Genomic DNA, 23,064 nt, shown 5'->3' with positions numbered 1-23,064 from the left:
GAAGTGGAATGGAGGGTGCAGTCTGAAGGTGGACTTGCAGGGCAGGCAACTAAATAGCCCAGTGGAGGCAGGGGTGCACTTGCAGACATTGGAGCTGTCTGGAGGCCTTTGGGGTTCAGTACTTAGGGGTGAGTAATATATTGAAATGGGGGGGTGGTGACCATCAGGGGAGTCAGAGGGGATTATGGGATTTGGGGGCTCTGAGGTTGGGGATGGTGGAGCGGAGGCAATTGGGGATGGCTGGAGGTGATGGAAGGTGGTGGTGGGAGATGGATATGACAGTATCCCCTTCTTAGGCCTGAACCCATGAAGGCCCAGAATTAGTAAGGTAAGGAGAACTGCAATTACAAAGTAAAAATAAAAATGAGGAGTGGAATGGAAAGGAGAGGTGGAAGAGGGATCAGGATTCCTAAGGGATGTCAGGTTCAGGCTTGTCTGGATGCCAAGAGTGGAAGGCCTCAATGAGGTCAGAGGCATGATTGAGTTTGCTGGCCAGAAGCCATTGCGTCTCCTCATTGGTCCCTTCATAACCTAACCACTTAACCAAGTAGAGCAGCTTGTTGCATCTATGTTGGTGTCAGGGGACGACTCCCAGGTCCCCATGATCCCTCTCTCTATGGCCCACAGCCCAACCTGGAACAGCCTAGTCTCAAGGCACAAAGCTACTGTGGGTAAGAAAGTGTATAAACAGAGGCAATGTAGAATACACTTGCCTACTGTGGGTAAGAAAGTGAGAAGAAGGTTAACTTCTCACTTTCTCACAGTGGCCCCAATATGGTGAAAACTTCCGGGGATACCTGGAAGTCACATGAGAAATGGGAACCGGGGCCTGGAGCATGTGGCATGTGGAGTGTGCAGGGTGGAGCACACATGCAGGTCCAGATGCAGGTCCAGGTCCAGGCTAGTCAGGGTGTGTGCCCTGACAGTTGGTTGATCTTTGAGCTGAGAATTTCTTCGATCTTGAACTCCAGTTTGCCTTCGATCTCTATTGGAGCTGGCAGTGGTTGATGGCAGTTGGGGATGATGTTTGGAATGGAGGGCTTGATCTGCAAAACATGGAAAACTGGGTGGCTCACATGTTTTCCAGGAGGCAGAGAGTGAGGGAGTGAGTGCTGACATGGGCAATGATCTTGAAAGGGCTGAGGTTTTTCTCAGAGAGCTTCTTTGAGGGTTGGGTGGAATGGAAGAACTTAGCCTTTACATAGACCAAACATCCTACCTCAAAAGCTGGGGCAGGACTCCATCTGGAGTCTGCCAGACCCTGGTAATGGATCTGCATGTGGTGAATTTCCTCATGAAGGAAGTGATGGAGGGAGTCAAGATCCACCAAGTACTCTTGTGTGCATACTGATGTTAAGTCTCACTCCGGGTGAACAGTGATGTCCAGATGGTAGCCCTTATTGTATGCAAACTCTGCAAGGGGCAAGAGTTCAGACCAATTATTCTGCTGATAGTTGCTGTAAATGTGCAGGTATTGCTCAAGCATGTGGTTCATTTGTTTGGTTTGTCCATCTCCTTCCAGATGATAGCTGGAGGCAAAGTGGAGGTGGATGTTGAGGGCTTTACCAAGTGAATGAAAAAAGTGGGAAACAAACTCCGGACCCCTGTCAGAGATGACGTGAGAGAGAACTCCATGCTTGGAGAACACAGGGAGAATGTTAGAACAGGGCAAGGGCAGACGATTCCAGAGTGGAACCAGAGACTTAGCAAGGAGGGACCTTGGCCTCAGTGACTCAAGGGGAGCACTGTGCCATTGCTGTTTGTCCATTTGGTCCTTAATTTCAGAAATAGCAAAGAGGAAGTCTCTAGGGGGCATTTCTGGTCGATTTTAGACTGAGGGTCTAATCAAGTATGTACAAGTGCCTACATATAATGGAGAGATGAAAGCACAAGGAAACAAGGGTGATCCAAAACGGAACAAAGGTGTCTGAATGGAGACAAAGGGAACTATGGAAGCAGAGTGGTGCCAAGGGTCATGGGTTAGACTCTATGGCACATCTGAAAGGAGGCAAGGAGGGCGAAGCCCAGAGGGGCAGGAGGATGACGTGAAGTGGGGTTGATGACTAACTGGCTGATGTCATATCCATCCACAGCCATCGCCTTCCACTACCTCCAATCCTTCCAGACTACCTTCACTAACCTCAAAGCTCCTGTATTCCGCAGTCACCTCCGACCCCCCTGATGGTCACCACCTCTCCAATTCAATATATTACCTACACCTCCCTAAGTACAGAGCCCCAAAGCTCTCTGGACAGCTCCAATGTCTGCTAGCACATTCCTGCCTCTGCTGGGCAATTCACTTGCTTGCCCTGCAAGTCTACCTTCAGGCCTATCCCTCCTTTCCGCTTGTGGGTTATAACCTGTCATTCTGCTAAACCTGCAACCCAACTCGTCGGTAATATTCAGTTGGCTAACATCTATCCCTGTTAGCTCCACTCCGCTCAGTCCCACTATTCATGGGCCTGCCCTCACTGTAACTATATATACATAACTTGTAGATAGGTTACACCCTAGTGATAAAATCGACTAGAGTTGATCCCCCTTTTAGTTCTCATTGCCAGTAAGTAAATTAGGGCATGGATGTGTAACTTGGCACAGTGCTCCTGGTCTGAGTCGCTGAGGCTGAAGCCCTCTGCCATGGAGACAACTCCTTCATCTCACTTCCGGTCTCTAACAGCTGAATGTAAAGAAGCAGTAGTCCAAATAGGGATGAGGGAGAAGTGCAAAAGATACAGTACAAGTGGCGAAGGTGCTGAGAACTGTCTGTGAAGCTTGGAGGTAGCAGAGCTTACGGGGGTTGCAGAGGCAGAGTTGGAAGTCCAAGGAATATTGGCAATGGTGTTTACATGGAATGAGGTCACCAATGCAATGGATGTAAGCTGAGGTGGGGTCAAAGTCCGAGGTTGGGACCATGACAGAATCTTGGAGTGAAGGCATGAGTGGTGTCTGAGTATGGTGTACAGGATGGTGGCAGGAGGTTGTAACTTGGCAGAGGTTGGCAGAAGAGGGATGGAAGATGAGGAGTGAGAAGAGGAGGGAGGTGAGGAATGAGAGGGAGGTGATGTCAGGTCCGAAGGTGGATATTGGAGTGGACAGGGATAGGGTAGGGCTCTGGAGGTGAAGTGGAGGGTCCGGAAGTTGGATTGGGATCGGGTATGTATGGATATGACAGAGAAGGAACAGTTTGGCCAGTTCCAGAGAGGTGATGGTATTGTGGGTAGGGATGAAGATGCACTGTTTAGACAGGCAGTCCATGATGACCAGGATGGAAGTGAATCTGGAAGAGGGAAGCTGTTTGATGAAATCCATGGAGATGGAATTCCAAGGGCAATTGGGGATGGGGAGTTGTTTAAGCAAGCCATAAGGCTTGTGGCGGGGAACTTTGGCACAGGTGCAAGAAGTACATGAGGACACATAGTTCTTGACAAAGGTGCAGATACCTGGCCAGGTGTACTCATGGCAGACTAGCTCTAAGGTCCGGTTTTGACTGAAGTGTATGGAGAGCTGGTGGTTGTGTTTGTCTTGCAATATGTGGAGACTGTCAGAGACTGGATTCGGGATGAATGAAAACAACCCCATGTTTGGAGGGCTATGGCCTCAGTGACTCTACCAGGAGCGCTGTGCCCAGTATCATGTCCATGCCCTAATTTACAGACTGAGGAGTCTTCTAGAAGAGTCTAGTTGATTTGTTCACTGAGGTGTATGGTAACTACAAGTTATGTATATATAGATACAGAGGGAGTCTAGGTGGCGGGCCCATAAATGGTAGGGGCCAGATGGAGCTGACCTAATGGGGTCAAGGGTTAGCCAACTGAATACTACTGACGACTTGGGTTATGGGGTTAACAGGTTATAACCCAGAAGTGGAATGGAGGGTTTGGTCTGAAGGTGGACTTTGTCATATCCATACAATCCTGACCTCTGCTCCGGGCTCCCAGAACTCCGAAACCGACTCCGGAGCCCTACTTCCCTTCTGTCACCTTCTCCTTGCCAACTCCCAAGAGGTTATCCCACCTCCAGCTCTGACACCACCTTCAGTCCAACTCCGGAACATTCCGGGTCCGACCTCAACCTTGACACCTTCCAGACAAGCACGCAACACCTATGCTCTTGACTCCGGACCTCCACTCCGGAATCCCGTTTGCGTCTCCGTCTCCAGAACCTCCGGTCTTAGCTCCGACCTTGGACTTTGACCCCACCTCCGCTTATACCCATTGTATTGGTTAGCTCATTCCATTTAATTATGTTTGCCAATATTCCGGAGTTTAACTTCCGAGTTTGGACTTTCCGGACTTACGTTGGACCTTGCAACTATTGCATTGCTCCATTCAATTCTGCTATTCTCCCTCATCCCTATTTGGGCTGCTGCTTCCTTTCTATTCAGTCAGCTGGCCATTCCCCACTCCCATCCTCCTTCCTTCCTCCTTGGGCCTTGGCCCTTCACTCCTCCTTTGGGAAACACCATTGAGTCAAACCCTTGACCCTCGGTGTTGTTCCTCCTTCCAGCTCCCTTTGTCTGCTTTCGGAGTACCCTTGCTCCTTTTGATTCCGGACCCCCCCTTATATACAATGTACATAGTAACTTGTAACCTCAGTCCGAAATCGACCTGAAATGCCCCCTAGAGACTTCCTGCTCACCGCCTATGAAATTAAGGACCAAATGGACAAACAGCAATGGCACAGTGCTCCGCTTGAGTCGCTGAGGCCAAGGTCCCTCCTTGCTAAGTCTCCGGTTCCCCTCCGGAATCGTCCGCCCTTGCCCAGTTCTAACAGACTTGCAGGATAGGCAACTAAATGACCCAGTGGAGGCAGGGGTGTGCTTGCAGATGTCAGAGCTGTCCAGAGACCTTTGGGGTTCTGTACTTATGGAGGCATAGGTAATATATTGAAATGGGTGGGTGATGACCATCAGGGGAGTCGGAGGAGATGCAGGATCTGGGGGCTCAGAGGTTGGAGATGAAGGAGTGGAGGCAATCTGGGATGGTTGGAGGTGATGGAAGGTTGTGGTGGTGGATGGATATGACAGAGACAAAGGTCATTAGAGTCTGGGACATAGACGCGGTTGTCCAGCCTTAGTAGGCCTTCAGCATCAATGGACCAGTGGGAATTGGGGAGGTTTGGAGAGGAAAGATGAGAGGAGATTGTGGTGTCAGAGGAGAGGGATGATATGATGTCTTGATGAAGAGCTTCTGTGTCGATGAGTGCAGCTGCCCAAATTACTGTGGCAGCTAGAAATGTGGCTTGTAAGGATGCAGTGACCTGCTCCAAAGTGAAGAGTGGTCAGAAGTTCTGCAGGTTGATGCAAGCATAGTTGATATCCCCTTCTTTGGGCTCAGTGTCTAGTTAATGCATCTAGTTTTATTCCAAGTTTTCCAGGATGGAATTGGGAGAGGAACTCTGACCAGTGGGCTTGGCACCGAGTCAAGAGTTTGGTGGTGGAGAAGTACTCTAGGTTCTTGTGGTTGGTAATGACGTTGATTGGGGTTCCAGAACCTTCAAGATAGTGACACCAGGATCGCAATGCATCATGAATGGCAGTAGTTCCTTATCATGGGTGTCAAAGTTGAGCTCTGGCACTGAAAGGGTTCTCAAGTAGAAAGCGATGGGGTGAATCTCTCTGTCATCACAATGGATGGAAGAATTCCGGAGATTGCATAGTCGGAGGCATCAGTTTCCACAATGAGCAGGGCATCAGGTACCCAATGCATCAGGATGGGGGCTGACATGAAGGCTTTTTTCAGGGTGTTGAAAGCAGATTGACATTCATCAGAAAAGACCCAAGGGGCTCCCTTACACCTGAGACATGTCAAGGGGACCACAATGACAGAGTATTGTCATGACCGACAAATCCCGGGGCTCCGTCAGCGGCGAACCAATGCCGATAGGCGAATCCGCCGACCCAAAACCCATCCTAACCAGCCCCCAACCCCATGTCTGGCCCCCTGCCTTACTGCGTGAGACTTGGCCAAGAATCAGAACCTAGACCCTGCCGGTATTCCGACCTTACCTCCAGTTCCTGAGCCCTTGGCGCTCCCGGCATTCAGTCACGCCTGCCTTGTCTCCATCTGAACCACACTCATCGCTTCCCGCTATGTGGTCACAGCCATGCCCCGCTTCCGTCCACTCCGCACCCTCTGCCCACTCCGCACCCTCTGCCCACTCCGCACCCTCTGCCCATCTCTGCACCTTCTGGCCACTTCTGGTTGCCCTTGACACCTCTGGTCAGGTCAACACTCCCACTCCCCTCTGTACCTCTGTTGGCCTTCATGCTGTCCTTGTGTGACAGTGCTGGCAGATCAACTTCTGTTCGCGGACTTGTGTCGGCACCGCACCGACCCCGCTTATTTGCGGACTTGTATCGGCGCCGCGCGCTGACCTCCGCTTTTCCTCTGGCCATTTGTCACTTGGCAGCTTATCATTCATTCCTTGCCGAGTGCCATTTATTGTTTGCTTCCCTGCCAATATCGGCATTTGATCCCCTCTTTATTGGCACTAGGTTATTGATCTCATTCAGTTATTCATCAATAACCCTTGCCACTTATTGTTTAGTGATCTGTTCCTCCTTTCCAGTTCCCGGGCTCTTGTCCTTATTTAGTTTGACAATCCCCGCTTATCTCCGCGCCGGACCACGCCGGACTGACCGGCCTTTCTATATTCCCTCTTGCCTATTTATATACCTTGTAAATACTTTTGGGGACCTCAGTCTGAAATCAACTAGAGTACCCCCCCTGTCTGGTCTGAGTCTCTCCTTCTGCAAAGGGGGCTTCCCCCCCCCTGAGTCCGTGCTCGCGGAGTCCGCGCTCCTCCTACAGGTCCGCTCCGCCCGCAAGTCTTGTTTGAAGTCCGCTGTGAGTGTCAATCCGTAAATACGGGATCTCCCCCAAACGTCAAGCTCAGGGCACAGTGCTCCACCTGAGTCGCTGAGGCCGCGATCCCACTCTGCTAACCTTGAACAGCGCTTCCGGACGCGCCGCATAGTTCCGCCCGCATATCCGCGCGTGCGCGCTCCAACAGACCTCTGCATCACCTCTGACTCCGACAATATCCCAGTCTCTGACAAAAATCCAGTCTCTGACAAGTATGTCACGAACACATTCCTGGCGATAGGTCCGATCGGTGCCCAGGTGACACTGTCTGGTGGAGCTCAGTGTTCTGGGTCTTCTGATGGTAGGTCGGAGACAGACCAGAGGGGGGCAGAGCTCCAAGGGCGACAGGGTGTTGAAGGGACTCAGCTTCAGTGACTCGGAATGGAGCACTGCGCCTGTTACATTCTCATTGTCCCCAATTTGTCAGGGGAGCTGGTGATGGAGGAACCGAGGCTGCCAGCAGAAGGGGGCCAGAAGCCCCCCCTCACTACTTAACAATGGAGGTGTTAGCAAGGGTCAATCATTCGTCATGCGATTCTTTTTGGGTTTTATACCAAGGTGCCTTTAGACATGCCTGTTACTCAGCTCTTGGTTCAGGGTAGAGTAGCAGATGAGTGGGATGTGATAGACGTCCTGGAGGAGGTTTTGGATTCGAGGGCTGAAGACTTTTTATATTATAACTGGGGGAACTATTTTACTGGAGGGGTACACACGTACATATAGCAGAACAATTTGGATCTGAAGGTAAACAAAGGTTACCAGGGGAAGGAGAAGTAAATAGAAAGGAATCCACAGGACAAATAAGGAATAGGCGAAAAGCCCGAATTATGTCTGAGGTTTGTGGAGTGGGAGAATTAAAAGCCAACTGAATGGCAAGGCCTGGAACCATCTAAGAATAAGCAGGGGACTTGTTCATCTGGACATCTGATTGCTGTGTCAGTTGCAATGACGTAGCCTGAGCTACGTTGTTGAGCTGTGGGCTCGACGAAGTGGGTGCTTCCTGGGTGGGAGTGGGTTATTGTGTTCCTGAGCCACTTGGCTCAGGTGTAGAGTATGGTAAGTTTACCGTTCTTCCCATGGGGAAGGGTGGTTGCTGGCCCATTTGTCCAGCATGGAGACTTGCATCTCTTTCCCGGTATTTGGAAGCTTTTGCTTCCTGCCCCACAGTTTTTGCGGTGCATTCCTCAGGAGTCCTGAGTGGTTTGAACTGGGACTTTATATAGGCAGCTTTGCCTAGACTTTCCCAGGAGATTTTTCCCCTGTTCTCCAGGGAATTGTACTCCTCCGCGAGTTTTGAAATACTCAGGAGTCCCAAGAAATATTTCTTGGTTTCCTTCGCTTTTTTGCAAAGGACTCTGTGTACCTTGCCGCTTTTAAAGGCAGCTTTGGCCTGTTCATACCAATGTACGTATTCTTTCCCACTCACACTTGTCCACCAAGCGTATGCTGGCATCATGCACCACTTCTGACCCCACTATTCTCGTTGGGGTCGATTGTTACATCGATAGGAGCTTCGACTTTGCCAAACTTGTTGAGTTTGGTGGACTCATATAGCATGTGGACACTTCCCTGCAGGGTAGCTTGCCCATAGGGTGCTGAGGTACTTAGCGGCCCACCTCCTCTGGCAGTGGTCCCTGTTTTGGAGTCTTCCATCGGTTGCGCACTGCTCTCCCTCTTCCCCTCAACATGGGTTTACCCTCCTGAGGGCAGGCCCTTATGCAACCTGGACAGGGTCGCCTGCCCACAGGGTGGTGGCATAATCGGTGCCCCACCCCTTGGTGTGCTAGTCCCTGTGTGGGGTCCCACCTCATGAGGCCCGGCACTGTATCCCCTCCCCCTGACCTGGGAGGCCCCCATCATAATGGGTTTGGCAGTGAGGTCTGCCAGTGCATGTGCCTCTTCAAGCTCATGTTTCAGTAATTCAATCTCCCTCTTCTGGAGATCAACTTCTCTCTCTGTATCTTTCAGAGAGGCAAAGATGCCCTTGGCATCTCTTTGTGCTCTATTGTACTCATGCCTCCAATGGGCTCAATTATCACAGGCATCATCTGACACCCTCGAGTTGTCAGACCATGCCCGTTTGGACAGCCTGGATGAGGAGCCACTGTCGCTCCCTTGTCTCCCTCCTACGAGGGACTTCATCTCTTTCAACTCCTGACGGAGTTGACCTGTCTGAGCAGCTATTGCTGATGCGATGGCTGATTCCCAGCCTACATTTGGCTGGGGTGTTGTTGGACCTGGGCCAAATTGGCTGATCCAGGGGGTGATTTGGCCAGGGAAGTTCCCTGGGGAGTATGCCTGGGGCTGCAGCAGCAATTGCTGCCCCTGGAATGGTGCTTGTTGCGCCATCGGTGCAGTTTGCACTGCATATGGTTGGAGGCCCCTTTGAGGAGGCTGGGGGTATGCAGTGCCAATTGGCATCGTGGGAGGTTGTTGATTTGTGGCACTCATTTGTGCCATGTGCATTGTATAGTCCATGGTGCTTACTGCACCTGGTGTTGTTGTTGTTCTGAGGGGCCTTGCTCCCCAGGTTGTTGTATCTTGATGTCCAGCAGCTTGTTCAGATCGAATCAAGGGTTGCCTCCCCCAGAGAACGACATTTCATCATTTTGTTTCTCATGGTGGTGGGAGGGGTTTAGGTTCTTGCATGTGTGGGATTCGCTGCAATTGTGTATGGTTTTACACGTGTGCCTGTGGTTCATGTGGTCTAGGCGAGTTACTCACCTAGCCCATGTGATGTCTAGCACATGGTGTGGCTGTCCGGGCAAGTTGCTTGCCCAGAATCTTCCCACACTCTTGGCTGTGGGCAATCGCCCTTCAGCTTCACTTTTTCCACCTCCGTTTTTGGGGACATAGTGATGCCGAGAGTTCCCTATCTTCTTTGATAGGGAGATTTTCTGGTTCCCTCACATTTTGTAATGTGAGGTACTCGTCCAGGTGGACAAGGTCGTTGCAATTTTCTAGGGGTTCCGATGTGGTGTCCCTTAGCTCCCATTTGACCTTAAACCAGAGTCCATCATGAACCCATGTGTGGTTTAAGATTCCGCAAACTACTGCTTTGCGATCGGGGTCTTCCCCAAAATCGTAAAATATGTTTACTTCCCTATTTGGGAAGATTTCTTGGTCATTTGGCTCATGAGGCACAAGCTGAGATACGTGGAATCTTGGGTGGACTCCACGTTGTTCAAGTTGTGGTGGCAACTTGAGGACATAGTTTGACATCTCTGGAAATGTTTCCAGAATTTCATAAGGCCCTATATACAGGGGCTTTAGTTTGCCTGCCCTTCCTTTGGGTAGGTTCAACTTATCCATGGATAAGTATGCAAGCTCACCTTTTCTCAAAGGTGGGTCTGGGCATCTTTTCTTATTCACCTGGATTGTTTGGGCAGTGCGATTGTGTATTATCGCATCATGTGCTACCATGAGGTTTTCCTTTGCCTTTTGGGTGAAGTCGTTCACTCCCAGGTAGTCCAAGGGTGGTGCTGTTAGGCACATCTTTGGCATGTGGCCATAGATTAATTTGAACAGGGCAAATCCTGTTGATGTGTTTGAGCTCGCATTGATTGCGAATTCTGCCATTGACAGCTTCACTGCCCAGTCGCATTGATCTGGTCTGACCATCATGCATAGTATCTGTACTACTTTTTGTATCATTCTTTCCACTTGGCCATCACCTTGTGGGGAATGCAGTTGTGAATTTCAACTGCACACCGAGTATTCAGTGTAGTTTGCACCAAAATTTTGACATGAATTTTGAGTCTCGATCTGATATGATTGAGTGTGGTAGACTGTGAAGTCTTGTCATGACCCGGCAATTCCCATGGTCAGGTGACCACTTCCCACACCTTCTCCCTCCTCCACTTCGACCCTGTCAACTCCGCTGCCCACCCGACGCTGCCTGGACTAGCCTGTCATCCATCCCTGTCACTGCTACCTGTTCCACAGCCCATCACGGGCCTATGAGTCATTCCTTATTACACTTGTTTTCTTGACGGCCATGCACAGCCATCCTTCTCCCACGCTCTTTGTTTGTTTTTGTTCCTTCTTAAGCCCGCCCGCAATCTCCGTGAGATCTGGCGACTTATTCCTATTCATTTCATTACACTTAAATACCGGTTGTACACTACCTCGTACTTCAGTTCGAAAATCAACCAGGGTTACCCCCTGTGTTCTCTGTCTGACCCAGTCACACTCTCTGTCCTCCGAAATATCCGGGCCACATCAAGTACGAGGCACAATGCTCACGAACGAGTCGTTGAAGCCAAAACCCCGCTTCACTGCGATTGTCACCCCTGCCCTCAACGGGCTGTTACGCCGGAGTAGCGGACCTTAATGGCTGCTGATGGCGAGTCACGGTAATGTTTTCCCACACCCTGACAGTATTTTCGAACTCCCCTCACTCTTGATGTTAAACGATGTCTCGCAAACCCAGAACCCATTCTCAGACCTGCCCACCTGTGGCTGGTACTTCCGCATCACCATACACGCAGTACACCTTGCGTGTACTATTTGATAGGGAAGAGCCAGATGAACCTTTATTCGAGAGTTTCACAGCAGACCGGGCAGACTTATGGTCCTCAACACCAGTGAAATGCTGTCGATACCGCTGGCAACGAGCGCCAAGCAAAGTTGACAGCGATTCACTTGGTAATGAGGCTGAGTTAATGGCCCAGATACCAATCAAGCCGGTGCCAGAACCCGAACCAGAGCCCAAGCCAGTGCCATGAGAGGAGTTACCCACTGATCTGCCAGTTACTGTCGACGAGGAGATCGAAGAAATCGATATTGACCAAGCCGAGCAAGCCCTGCCGAAGGGATGTATGGCTTTCATACTCACCAAGGCAATCAGCGATCTTGCTCGAACCGCCAGATGATCCTGCTGCCTCGACCCAAACTGGCCCGTAAGATGGTCTGTGAACCTGAACCATTCAACGGCTCTGACCGTAACAAACTTCATACATTCTTCGTCCAATGCAAAGTAAATTTTATGACCCGCGCCCGAGCATTCCCGACCGAGGCTGACAAAGTCCTGTTTGCCGTCTCTTACTTGAAGGGGGGTGTGCCCTGACAGGGGTGGATCGGGCATGCATACTGACAGGCCCGATGCAGGACAATGGTCCCTGGCCACTTAGACTGAAGTGGAAAGATGTTATTGTTATTAAAAGGGGAATGCTATACTACTTACCTGAAGTGGAAAGATGAGAAGAAGGCTACTTCTTCGGTTCCCACTTCAGGTATGTTTATATACATGCGGCTTGGGTCACCTGACAGATGCCACATCACCCTTGCACACAGCCATAACCACCCAGGTGTCTCTGTGGGAGATCCCGATGGCATCCGGTGCAAGCACATGTGCTGGGCACAGTGGGAAGTTGCCCAAGGTGCCTGGGCCAGGTGTGTCATGGGCATGCTGCAGGTGGGTCAATGGTACATTGATACAAGGAAAGGTCGTCCATGTAAAATAAAGAGAAGATAAAGAAGAAGTAAAATAGAAAGAAGATAAGGAAGCAGAAATGAGGAGGGGGAAAGGAAAGGGGGAGGAGGTTGAGGAGGGGTGGACAGTGGGGTACCGGGTCAGGTGGGGCCGGGTGGAGCCGGGTCAGGCAGGTGTGCCCTGACAACTAAATGCCCTCATTAGGCAGAGGTGGTTTCTAACAGGGCCATCTCCAGGTCATGTGAGTGAGACACAATTTGACATGTGAAATAGGGCATTAAACACAGAAAAATCGACAATGATTTCCCCCTCAACAAGACAAACCCAACTGCTCTGAAATGTGGGTGCTGGGACACCGGGCAGGCACGGCACTCCTCCAGAGTCGCTGAGGCCAAAGCCTAACCCCTTGAGTCTTGACCCCCACCCTTGTCTGTAACACTATTACTCCTAAATCATTTAATTAGCACTAAGAGTACATCATTCAAGTAGCTACATGTACGGAAACTTCGCTGATGTTCAAAATAATTAGTCTCCCAGCGCCAGCTCCCCCATCCTACCCTCCAGGGCATGAATGTTCCCCTCACCCTTTCCCTTCTCTTTCCCCTTGTTCTTCTCTCGCTTCTTCTTCTCCTGCTTCTCCTCCTTTTCTTCGCGTCTCCTTCGGTATTCTTCCTGGATAGTGGTAACTTCCTCGTGCCTCAGAATCTCGTCATATGCCGGATCAAGCTGTAACAAGTTCTCCAGCCACTGCCGTTCATCAATAACGGGGTGCCTCCAAACCCTAAATGCTTCTCCCACGATCCCGTGGAATGAAGCAGCTGACAGTTCCTCGAATAACTCGTTGTTATGTTCTAGAACCCGGGCCATGAAATTCATAAACCTGAAGGCTCCCGGAGACAACCGACCCCCACCAAACATCTCCGGCAGGAGGAACTTGCCAAGCTCAACCGTGTTGTACACCCAGCCCGAGGATGGGGCATCAGGAGCGTCGGGGGCATCCGCCGTCTTCACCTCCCACGACGGGAACATCATATCCACAAGGATCAATTCGGCAGAATATCGTAGTCCAAAAACAAACCCGTGTTTTGGGAGAGGCGGAGGTTTGTTGGGACTGAACTTATTTCCGTTGGTCGCAGCCAAGGCGATAAGCGACAATATGGGCAGCGATGCGAGGAATGTTTGGTTTAATGCTTGTGCAAAGTTTGGCCTCGCTGAAGGTTGTATTTCTGGCACTGACAGGCTAGACGATGCAGGAGTTGATTGGATCTTTAGGTAGGTAGACTCTTTTAGTTCAGGACGTTTGGCCTCGCCGATGAAGATTCCAACCCGTATGCTCGTGTGTTGGTCCAAACCCACGGACGTGAGTAAGTCCGCACGGGGTACTGTGCTTCCAAATCCCATGACAGGAGGGACGTTGATAGGCTGGTTCCTGGCACCCAACATTCAATGCTAAGCGGTTGCGGGGGCCTGTTAACACACTTACGAATGGCAGAAGAACGACGGGTTCGAACTGATATCGAAAAACGGCATGATGATCGCTCCAATGTTTCGCTCAGTGTCCATTTCAGTGGACACCATCCCTTCATGGCGCGGAAGAAACATTCGGATAATAAACTCGAATAACGGTTTATTCTTCCTGAGCATCGCGACACTGTCTCGAAGAGATCGAACTTTAGTCCTCACAACTCCGTCCTGCAGGCACAGCACTGCTGCAACCACTTCCAGCATCTCAAACCCGTCACCCAGGTTGGCCAATTCCCCGAGTGTAATTTTCTCCCAGTGAGTGGGGAGCACCTGGCGGTCAGTACCTCATGATGTGAGGCAGAGTTCCAAACAGTGAACTTATGGTAAGTCCGTGCTCACATTGAGGGCATCAGGCAAATTTTCAACCGATAACCCCCCCTCCGCGAAGAAACTCACAAAGCGTTCCATATTCATTCGGTGTTCGGTTAAGGACAATTTTCCGTAGGCCCTCCGACTGCTGTATGCTGTCCAATTCGAAAAGACACGAAGACTCCGTGAGGTGATGTCTGAAGTGCTCATGTTACTACCCCAATCGCGAGTCAACTACCTCAAACCGGACGGAACGAGAATCCACGCGTACCTGGCCGTTTTGAAGCCAGTGGACGACGGCTTCTCGATCGGCTTCGACCGATCGATGAATCCGAGCTTGCTCAGATGATCCCATAAGAGTTTGTTACTTATGACCTTTGGGAAGGAAGGGAGTGTCCGATTTGGATCCCTTGCAGTAGGATATTGATAATTCTTGAACTTTTTGTGGAGATCTTCAAGGTCATCCGACATGATGTTTAGCATGGTGACTGTTACAAGGGAGGGAAGACGTGAAAGGCACAGTACGCGTCAGTCGAGGACTATGAGACTACAAAATTTGCTCCGGATGTGAACGTAGAATCGTTGCGCCCATCGCCGACTGCCCGCCAACAGCCGGCCCAATTCCTGAATATTCCGTCAAAGACACTATCATTCACCATCTGCATAACAATAGAGTGGGTAGAGTGGAGGGCACAGATGCAACACAACCGTCCCAATTGTTGTCAGTAAGGTCTAAGTCAACGTTTTTGATACATCGCGTCGAGTATGTCAATGCGTAATTAGCACTAGTGGACGAAAGAAGACCTTGAAAAGACTTCCAACACATCTTCGTCCCACTCATGTCTGGCCAGCGTGCGCGCCACATTTTGATGGTGTACCAGGATCCCAGTCATCAAGTTGAGAAAGCTCACGAGAACGAAATGAGGTCGTGCGCGAGCCAAGGTCATGTCACCAAAGGCAGCGGAATGACAAGAAGAGCAATATATCTTCCAGTTTTTTGACTTCTCATCGAAGTATGGGGTCAACAATTCGACCTTCACCTCTTCGGTCAAGACAGCCACGCCAAACACAAAAGCTTCTGGAAACGGCCGATGCGCTAAATTTCCATCAGGGTCAACGTGGCAACTTGCTATTGCCATCAGCGTTAAAATAGGTAGGTTTGCCGCTACCAATTCCTGCCGAGCAATGACATCTGCTGGCTGATATGGTCCTTGCTTGCAGTTGTCTGTTCTGCATGATGCAAGGTCAACTGCAACACCCACAGGGATCTGCGCGCTTCCTACACACAATGAGGAGCTGAAGTGTGAGATGGAGTCGACGGAAGTGGATCCAAGAGCTCTGAAAATATCACTACAATTAAGATTCAGGATGGGGGACGAGACCAGGGTAACATCTTAGGCGTACCCGAAACCCGTGAAATCTTCATGCCGGTGCCAGCCACGAAAAATTCGTTTTATCAACATGTCGCCACTCGAGTCAAACCTCCACATTGTACCTAGGTTGCCTGCATCAGGAGGAGGCCATCCAGGGCCATCTGGATTGTTGAGCCCCTCACCGCCGTTACCGCGAACTGTTTCGAGCGTTTCGGTGACATAGTAAGATGTTGCAAAGGCAAGGTTCGAATTGAGAGCTAAAAGACTTCCATAAGAGGTAGAACGCAGGAAACTCCTAAGTTTCTCTTCCTCGAACCCCCTCTTTAGTGTCTACAAAATGTTGAGGAGTTGTTCAAATGTTTCTAAATCGTGCCTACATTAAGTTCAGCGGGGAGACTGTCATACACCACGGCCTGGCGGATACGTGATACTATACGGGCCCTGTGCATGTAGGGCTTGACCAACGAGTCCCAGAAGAAAAGTTCGTCGAATTGAACGTATTTAACAACTGGACGTTTACTGTGAAGGCATTAGAGTTGTCACCAGACCTAGACTGATTTGGCGCACACACAGCCAGTCAGTCATATTCCGTGCTTGCAATACGGGATCAAGTTCAAAATCCATTCCCTTCTGGAGGCACGGAGTATTTGTAGTCGTACCCAATTCTGCGCATGGGAGGACATTATCCATCACTGTTGATGGCAAGAATCCCGGCATATTCCGAGGACCGTGGGAAATTGCGAACTGGATTTCCAGGCTAGTATAGAGGCTTACATAAGTTATTGTTTTTTTTTTCAAATCGGCCATTAAAATCGTTCTCTGCCGTTGTGACAAGTGAGTTAATCGCATCCCGGGACTTCGAGAGCATAAGATGTAAGCTCGAGTCCAGTTCAGTTAGCTCCCTAATTTATGTCTTGCCTGTAGATGGCGGGGTATTTAACCTTGCGCATACTTAGTGTAGGTGAGTACTCGCTGAACTGGTTCAGGGTTCCCTCGATGAGCAAACGGGATTGACCACTGCAGGAAGCGTAATCGGGCCAATTGTGGCTAGTAATCATATGCATGTCTTATCACTCTACTTACTCCCCCATTGGCGGTCAGGTACGCATCAACACTCAGAACCTTAATTTGGCAACTTAGCTTCATCATCTTGGATAGATGTACGACCTTGACCATGCATGCCGTGGGTGGGCGGTTTTTCACTACTCTCTTGGACTTTGTGGGGCCTTGGCTGTACAGGCAAAATGCCATTGCTGAGGCGCTGCATCAATGAGCTGAAACTTCTACATTGATATTTCCTGAAGTTTCGGCGTCTCCCGCGCGCTGACAAAAAGAACTGGTCATACGTTTGATTGCATCTCTATGCCTGAGTTACCTGAAGTTCATCGCATCGCTGGTATCGTACGGAGAGCAGCTCTTGGAAGACGAATTCGTGCTATCCAGTCTACCGAAGACCCTCCTGTGTTTGCAGATGGAATGACAAATGAGGTCTTAGGATCCGCTTTCCGTTTAATATGACCTATGGAAAGGTTTTCTACGCTGGCACTGGATGGCATCCTGTCATACATCTCGGCATGACTGGGAATATGTACGTTAGGGGCACGAATCCTAACTTCTATAGGAGCTCTCCAAAGAAGGTGGACACAGTGGCCACCCCGGTTCTGGAAAGAATGTATCACATCTCGCTCGCTTTAGGGAAGATTAAAGCGTAAATATTAATACCAAAATATGACATGACATCGTTGCAATTCGCAAATTCATCTGGACGATGGTGCAAGGGTGTGGGCGAACCTCCCATTTCGACCCAATACTTTCCATATCATCCCTGGAAGAATTCTCATCGGGAGTTTTTAAGCGAGGCCTCCCCATCAAGTCCTTGCTTTTGGACCAGACGTTTAGTGTGGGAGTCGGCAATTGGGTTGCTGATGAGTTTCTGTTTCATGCTCGAATCCATCCCGAATAGAGATCTAATAATTTGGGGGAGAACCAGGTCAAGGAATTGTATGAAAAGATGCAACAAACTGCTGTAGGAGTTGACACTGATTCGTCACAGTTCCCTGAACACTGGCTATTCAGGCACCGCTGGGCGAGCATAAACTCATAAACGAGTCTTGGGGGGTCCACACAATCTTATTGATTTTCCATTAGGGGAAAGGGAAAGGGAATTCTTCGGACCTGAAGTTGGTAGGTTCACCACTTTGGGGTGTTGTCGCACCTCGCCGACAACGATCCTGCGAACTCAGCCGTTTGGCGAGCCAGGGTTGATCAAGTGGATCACTGTCAGCTCTCCCACGTCCGCATTCGTGCCCAAGGTCCAAGTACTAGAGGAGGGAAGGAAGGGACGCACAAGGTAGTCAGAAGTCTATCAATTATACCGGAAAGATGTCATCCGAGTTTACGATAGGAAGGAGATGAAGGTACCCATTCTTCAGGGGATTCTTCTTTATCCGAGCCGGAAGACCCGGAGTTTATCAAAACAGTGCGCCCCTTGACACCACGTCGCGTCTAACTGATCCCAAAGCGGCAACTAGACTAAGAAAAGAAAGTCATCGGCTTCAGCGGACCAACCTTCAAAAGAAACCCGCCATACTCGACAGCGGCATAACATCATTGAAGTACCTTTAACGTGCTGTGCAATCTGCGCGATTGACTTACGGACATACTTACAGGAATCGGCAAATGAAGAGATCCCCAAAGTGAATCAACGACGAAGCTCTCGTCTGTCAGCCAAAACGTAATAGTCATCACTTTATCCCCTGTCCCACACGATTGTATTATAATGTTTCCCAATGTCGAGAACTTCGTTTTGGTATCAGAGTGCGTAAATGAAGGCAAGAAGCAATATGAATATTAACTGTAGTTGATCAACTACGTCTCTACTGTCGTCCTGCTTGACAATACCTTCCGCGTCCTTACTAATCATCTTCGACCTCATCCATCAATTCGTCCCCATCATCATCTTGATTGTCTCACTCGTCCTCCTCTTCTCCATCCTCCTCGTCTTCATCCTCATCGTCGTCATCCTCATCGTCGTCATCGTCGTCCCCTTCATCAGCTGAACCTGACTCTCCTGCACTCTCCTCACTGAGCTGAACATCTTCGATGCTTCCTTCGTTCTCATCCATCTCAACATCCTCTCCACCACTCTCGCCTTCAACATACTTGGAAACCGCAACTTCTCTCCAAGCACATCAAGCTTCGCCTTGCCCATCTTTCCCTACCACTTTCCCAGCGAGTGCAGCGGCGGAAACGAGTGCGGACTCGCCATTTCGTGAGCGCATTTCGATCTGCACGAGGAGGTCAAGACGGCCATGTAATGCCAGCAGGCGATCTTGGAAAGCAACACGGGATGCAATTGTAGTGTGAAGTTTGGTTAGCCGTTTCGCGAGTTGTGGGTCCTACGAAAAATGCTATGTGAGCCCCGGGCCCGATCGAATGATTGACAAGGGTTAGTAAACTCACAGTTAAGAGGAATGACACATGTACAATGAGAGTTGCACGCAACCACTTCATCAACACATTTTAAGACCTTTAAACCCGCTGAACCTATACCACGACATAGACGGGATACACATTCCTGAATCAACGGCGCCGCAAATATGGCTGGCGACTTCCGTATAGTATTTACAACGACCGAGTCTTCACTGGTATTGAGCACTGTCTCGAGGAGCTCTGAGTCACTGGTATGTAATGCCTGAACAAGCGTCCGAATGAGGAAGAGCGGGTCAGAGGGCTTTGATATGAATAAGTCTCTTGTGCCCTCGGCCACTAAGTCTAAGTCCAGCGTTGAGAGGGGCGGAGGGGCAGAGGCGATGGGAAGTTTCTCTCCTGGAGAAAGCTCAGCCATATCACCATCCAGTTCAGCTTCATTGTTCAGAGCAGCATAAGGGTCTTCTCCGTCTGACACCAATTCGTTCCCTGTGCAAAGAGTAGATTCTTCTGCCTCGCGGTACCGTTGGATGGGGATCTACAAGACGCGCACATATCCGTAAAAATAATAATGTTTGTCTCGAGTGAGAGTTGCTCACCCGGGTTGGAAAGGGGAGCTTCGAGTTCGATTTGGGGTATATGGACATGAATACTGGTCGTGCGCCTCTGATATAACGGGCAATGCGTATTACCGGGGCTTCTTTGTTGCTGGCGGCAAAGCCTGCCGTGGCCACCAAAGGCTCAGAAGGTCCGGTGACAATGCTCGAGCCTACCCTGAGGTTGATCGGGGGTGCCTGCTTTTTTGAGGGCGATGATACAATAGTGATCGGTATCGGGTAGACATGGAGAGACCCTGATGCTGAAAGAACCAGTAGAGATATGGATGACGAAGTCTTGGAAAATTCAATGAACCGCACATCAGTGTCAAAAGGAATGGAAGCTATTAATATTCCCTCTTTGATATTAAAGGACGATGAACTGTCGCGGTCATCCAGGTCGCCTAGCGCAGGGATTTTCCAAATCGAAACGAAGCGGTCACCCTCCGCAATCGAGGCAACTATTTGAGAATCTGATTCACCATCGGAATAGGAGACGGAAATCCATCGAAGACACAAAAGGCGGGAAGCATGATCAATGAATGTAGCAAGTTCGCGCAATTGGCTGGGTTGCGAGTGTCATCTACGTCATCTGCCTCCCTTGCGAGGCGCACGATTTTAATGGAATTATACCCTACGAATAAGGTATCCACATGGCTGCTCTTCGAAGAGAAGTGGGTTATGGAGAAGTAAGGTGTGCGACCAGTCCCAGTGGCCCCAAGGTGTGAGGAACAACTGTTGATCAATTGCCCGCTCTTGAGACTCCACGTGTTGAGGATCCCATCCTGGTCCGATGTCCAAATCCCTATGTTTGCTTTCGGGAATCGTTATAGAGAGAATGCTAGATGCGGATCTCGGACTCGACAATGAATGCATGACTTCACTCGAGCAAGGCGAAAAAATCGTGATGTCCCCGGAGGAGAAGCTAATTACCAAATATTGTTGCTGAATTGAACTATGTAGCCTCCTGGGCTTCTAAAGCTGTCTCGCTATTCCGCTTCTCTCTGCTCTTGTGGCCTCATCGGTGTTCCGAGGGCTTAATCCATTGCATACAGGGGACAAGAGCATCCTCTCCGACAAGATCTTTTCAGTGGAAGTGCTAAATACGCGTAACCAATGTTTGTCGACCGAGAGTGAGATATGTGCAAAGAGGTCGCCCGGAAATGACGCTATCAAGGGCTGCTTCTACGATGACTGGTACGAGCCGAACACGCGGGCGTATTCGCTTCCTTTTAGGCTGTGAATCCTGCTTGCTCTTCTTCGATCAGTTTTGCCGCAGAGCTGTAAGCGCCGATCACAACAGACGTCAACACCAGCTGAATTTCAATACAACCGTGTTCTCAACGTCACCATCTTGATGTTGACTCCAATAATGTGGAGCCCTTTCTCCTATAAAGCTGGCGAGATGGGGGCTCTCTTTCCCTAAAGACGTGTTGTACATAAGTATGCCTTCCGTCACCGCCGACACTGAGAACCTTTTCTTCGCCTTGTTGAATATTCTTCTTCGCCTTGTTCAGGGCGTCCTGGACGTGCTCCAATCTGGTATTATCGTAATACAGGCCATGGTATCGTCCACACGGAAACTGACTGAGCTTCTCCACTCGGTTGCTCAATTGCTGACTGGCGCGGCAGCCTTTATTACAGGCAAGTGATTCGTTTTTTGTGCATCTTCCTCGACCAGTTTTACATTGGAATGCAGGCAATATTGTTGGAATACTGGTCCTCCTTTCCATTTACATTGGATACCAGAAACTCTACGCCAAGGGACAGAGAGGCAAGAAGCTCAGGTAGGAGAAGTGGAGCCGCTAGATCACCTTGCAGTCCCTCCGAATGCGCTTCGATTACTTTCCATGTAACAACTGACCCTTGATAATGTTTCCCCCATCATTCATATGACTTGTATTGGCGTGTATTGTCAATTCGTGTCTAGCACCAGTGTTCTAGAGGCCGAGCTCAACAAGCCACGACCGCATTCATCACGTTTAGTTGGGTCGTTGTACTCTTCCAGAGGAGCGGTAGCGCCTGTCCTGCTCAGACACATGTCATATGACAACATGGTATCAACCATACCACGAAGAACAGTGTTGGCGGCTAAGAAGTGGCAGCCTCAAATTGCAGCACCAATCGAACAGCCGAGCGAGATGCCATCGAGACCCTGCCGACCAACATCGAACGAGGACGAAGAAGATGGTCACCGAGCAGAATATGCATGGAATTGGGGACATTGGAAACGGTGGTTCCACGGTGGAGCTAACTCGATGCAGGAAGGTTCAATGACGTGCAAAAAACGCAAGCACTGCGAAACATCTACGACGCTAGCTAACAATCAAGCGAGAAGTGCGAAGCTTCTAGGAATGCCGGTGCCCGAGGTCCCGTCTCATGACATCTTGTCCAATCGGCTCATCGATTTCGGACAACCTCGATGACGCAATCAACCTTTGGAAACGGGGATCAAGATTTTCTCTTGAGCTATTACATACGTACTAGCATGTTACACTCATTGTTGAATAGACTAATTTGCCTAGCGTGTTACGCTAGGATACATGAGTGCATGTCAGTCATAAAGACTGACATGAAAGAGAAAATGAAGTCTCACCTCAGTATCAAACGTTGTTGAACTGAGGGAGACGTAAGTGGAAGACTATTCTCTGCTGTTATAAGCAGTCGATCAATGCACACTGTCATTAATGGTAGCAGGAATACCAAGAAAGGAAAAATGACGCCGCAGGCTCAACATCACGTTATGAGTCCGCCACATGCACAGCGTACCATGCGAAATTCAACAGTAGCTGGTCATATTATCGGGTGGGGTGCTTGTCCGACCGTTTTTGGGTACGTATGTTTGACTTGCGCCTACTCTGCCTTGATTTCTCCTGCTCACAATACAAAGGACCGTTGCCCTTGTTTATTTCATCTTTCACACTTGCGATAACGAATCTTCCCCGGATCAATCAATATCTCAGCTAGGTTCTGACACTCTCTGTGATTCCTCCTGTCAGGTGAGTGAACTAGTATAAGGTCACTGAAATTAGGAATGCAAGCTAGATATGAACTAGCAAGGAAACTATGGGACCTAGCTGTGGCTCAGGTCCGCATTCGCTTCAGTCAAGGGGTCGACGGTAAGCGCCAGTTATGGCGCGCGTACGTGACGTACGTAAGCGGAGGCTGGGCTAGCTAGTCTTAAAATTTTATATGAGCCCTAGGATGCAGGCAAGTGGGCACCAGCTGTGCGTGCGTCATGCAATGTCGGCCTCGAACGTTCTCTGCGAGGAACTTCCTTTTCTGTTTGATCAAGGGCTGAGATTCCTGAATAGCACCCCGGAGTGTACAAGGTCCATACCACTATCAGCGTCCTCACGGTGTCCGTAGAACTGTTTCGGTGCCGATTGCGGTGTTCACTTGGTTGAGGCCGTATGACGTCACATCCACGCACACACTTTGATGGCTTTCCCGCCGTTGTCACATCATCTTACAGCACCACGCATGATTCGCGTTCCCCTATGAAGCACAGGGTGTGTGGCCGTACTGTACTG

The 23,064-nt window shown here is 49.9% G+C and overlaps 5 protein-coding genes across 5 annotated transcripts; 2 read left to right on the top strand and 3 right to left on the bottom strand.

Annotated features, from left to right (window-relative positions):
- Nucleotides 1-12,744: 12,744 nt before the first annotated feature.
- Nucleotides 12,745-14,188, bottom strand: EI90DRAFT_3149492 (uncharacterized protein). Its single transcript, XM_039065588.1, has 2 exons — nt 13,784-14,188; nt 12,745-13,729 (listed from the first exon to the last, which is right to left on the bottom strand). The coding sequence occupies exons 1-2, from the start codon at nt 14,026-14,028 to the stop codon at nt 12,826-12,828; spliced, it is 1,149 nt and encodes a 382-aa protein (XP_038923925.1). The 5' UTR covers nt 14,029-14,188; the 3' UTR covers nt 12,745-12,825.
- Nucleotides 14,189-14,718: 530 nt separating this feature from the next.
- On the bottom strand, nt 14,719-15,987 carry EI90DRAFT_3028061 (uncharacterized protein). Its single transcript, XM_039058037.1, has 3 exons — nt 15,884-15,987; nt 15,538-15,836; nt 14,719-15,483 (listed from the first exon to the last, which is right to left on the bottom strand). The coding sequence occupies exons 1-3, from the start codon at nt 15,953-15,955 to the stop codon at nt 14,919-14,921; spliced, it is 936 nt and encodes a 311-aa protein (XP_038923924.1). The 5' UTR covers nt 15,956-15,987; the 3' UTR covers nt 14,719-14,918.
- Nucleotides 15,988-17,286: 1,299 nt separating this feature from the next.
- Nucleotides 17,287-17,827, top strand: EI90DRAFT_3028057 (uncharacterized protein; the record flags this gene model as incomplete). The annotated part of the gene is made up of 1 exon (XM_039058036.1): nt 17,287-17,827. A coding segment is annotated over one exon (183 nt), but the record flags the coding sequence as incomplete, so codon positions are not given.
- Nucleotides 17,828-18,285: 458 nt separating this feature from the next.
- Nucleotides 18,286-20,546, bottom strand: EI90DRAFT_3028048 (uncharacterized protein; the record flags this gene model as incomplete). The annotated part of the gene is given in 12 exon segments (XM_039058035.1): nt 18,286-18,369; nt 18,380-18,667; nt 18,728-18,904; nt 18,969-19,013; nt 19,036-19,473; nt 19,589-19,675; nt 19,709-19,828; nt 19,853-19,992; nt 20,014-20,096; nt 20,165-20,336; nt 20,392-20,456; nt 20,488-20,546. Coding segments are annotated over 11 exon segments (1,578 nt in total), but the record flags the coding sequence as incomplete, so codon positions are not given.
- Nucleotides 20,547-20,942: 396 nt separating this feature from the next.
- Nucleotides 20,943-22,045, top strand: EI90DRAFT_3028043 (uncharacterized protein; the record flags this gene model as incomplete). Its single annotated transcript, XM_039058034.1, has 2 exons — nt 20,943-21,175; nt 21,231-22,045. A coding segment is annotated over exon 2 (491 nt), but the record flags the coding sequence as incomplete, so codon positions are not given.
- Between the last annotated feature and the right edge of the window lie 1,019 nt (nt 22,046-23,064).

The sequence above is a fragment of the Cantharellus anzutake genome (genome assembly GCF_015039405.1).
Source record: "Cantharellus anzutake strain C23 chromosome Unknown EI90scaffold_1, whole genome shotgun sequence".
In the NCBI taxonomy this organism is placed as follows: domain Eukaryota; kingdom Fungi; phylum Basidiomycota; class Agaricomycetes; order Cantharellales; family Hydnaceae; genus Cantharellus; species Cantharellus anzutake.
Note: the sequence above shows the minus strand (reverse complement) of the source record. Positions and strands in the feature narration are given on the sequence as shown.

Excerpts from the sequence above, each read along its gene's own strand:
- EI90DRAFT_3149492 (XM_039065588.1), bottom strand. The coding sequence starts at position 14,028 with ATGCTGGAAGTGGTTGCAGCAGTGCTGTGCCTGCAGGACGGAGTTGTG. Across the intron at positions 13,730-13,783 it reads CCGTCGTTCTTCTGCCATTC|GAACCAGCCTATCAACGTCC; the intron begins GTAAGTGTGTTA and ends GTTGGGTGCCAG.
- EI90DRAFT_3028061 (XM_039058037.1), bottom strand. The coding sequence starts at position 15,955 with ATGCACAGGGCCCGTATAGTATCACGTATCCGCCAGGCCGTGGTGTAT. Across the intron at positions 15,837-15,883 it reads GTCTCCCCGCTGAACTTAAT|ACACTAAAGAGGGGGTTCGA; the intron begins GTAGGCACGATT and ends AACATTTTGTAG. Across the intron at positions 15,484-15,537 it reads GAAGATTTCACGGGTTTCGG|TGATATTTTCAGAGCTCTTG; the intron begins GTACGCCTAAGA and ends TCTTAATTGTAG.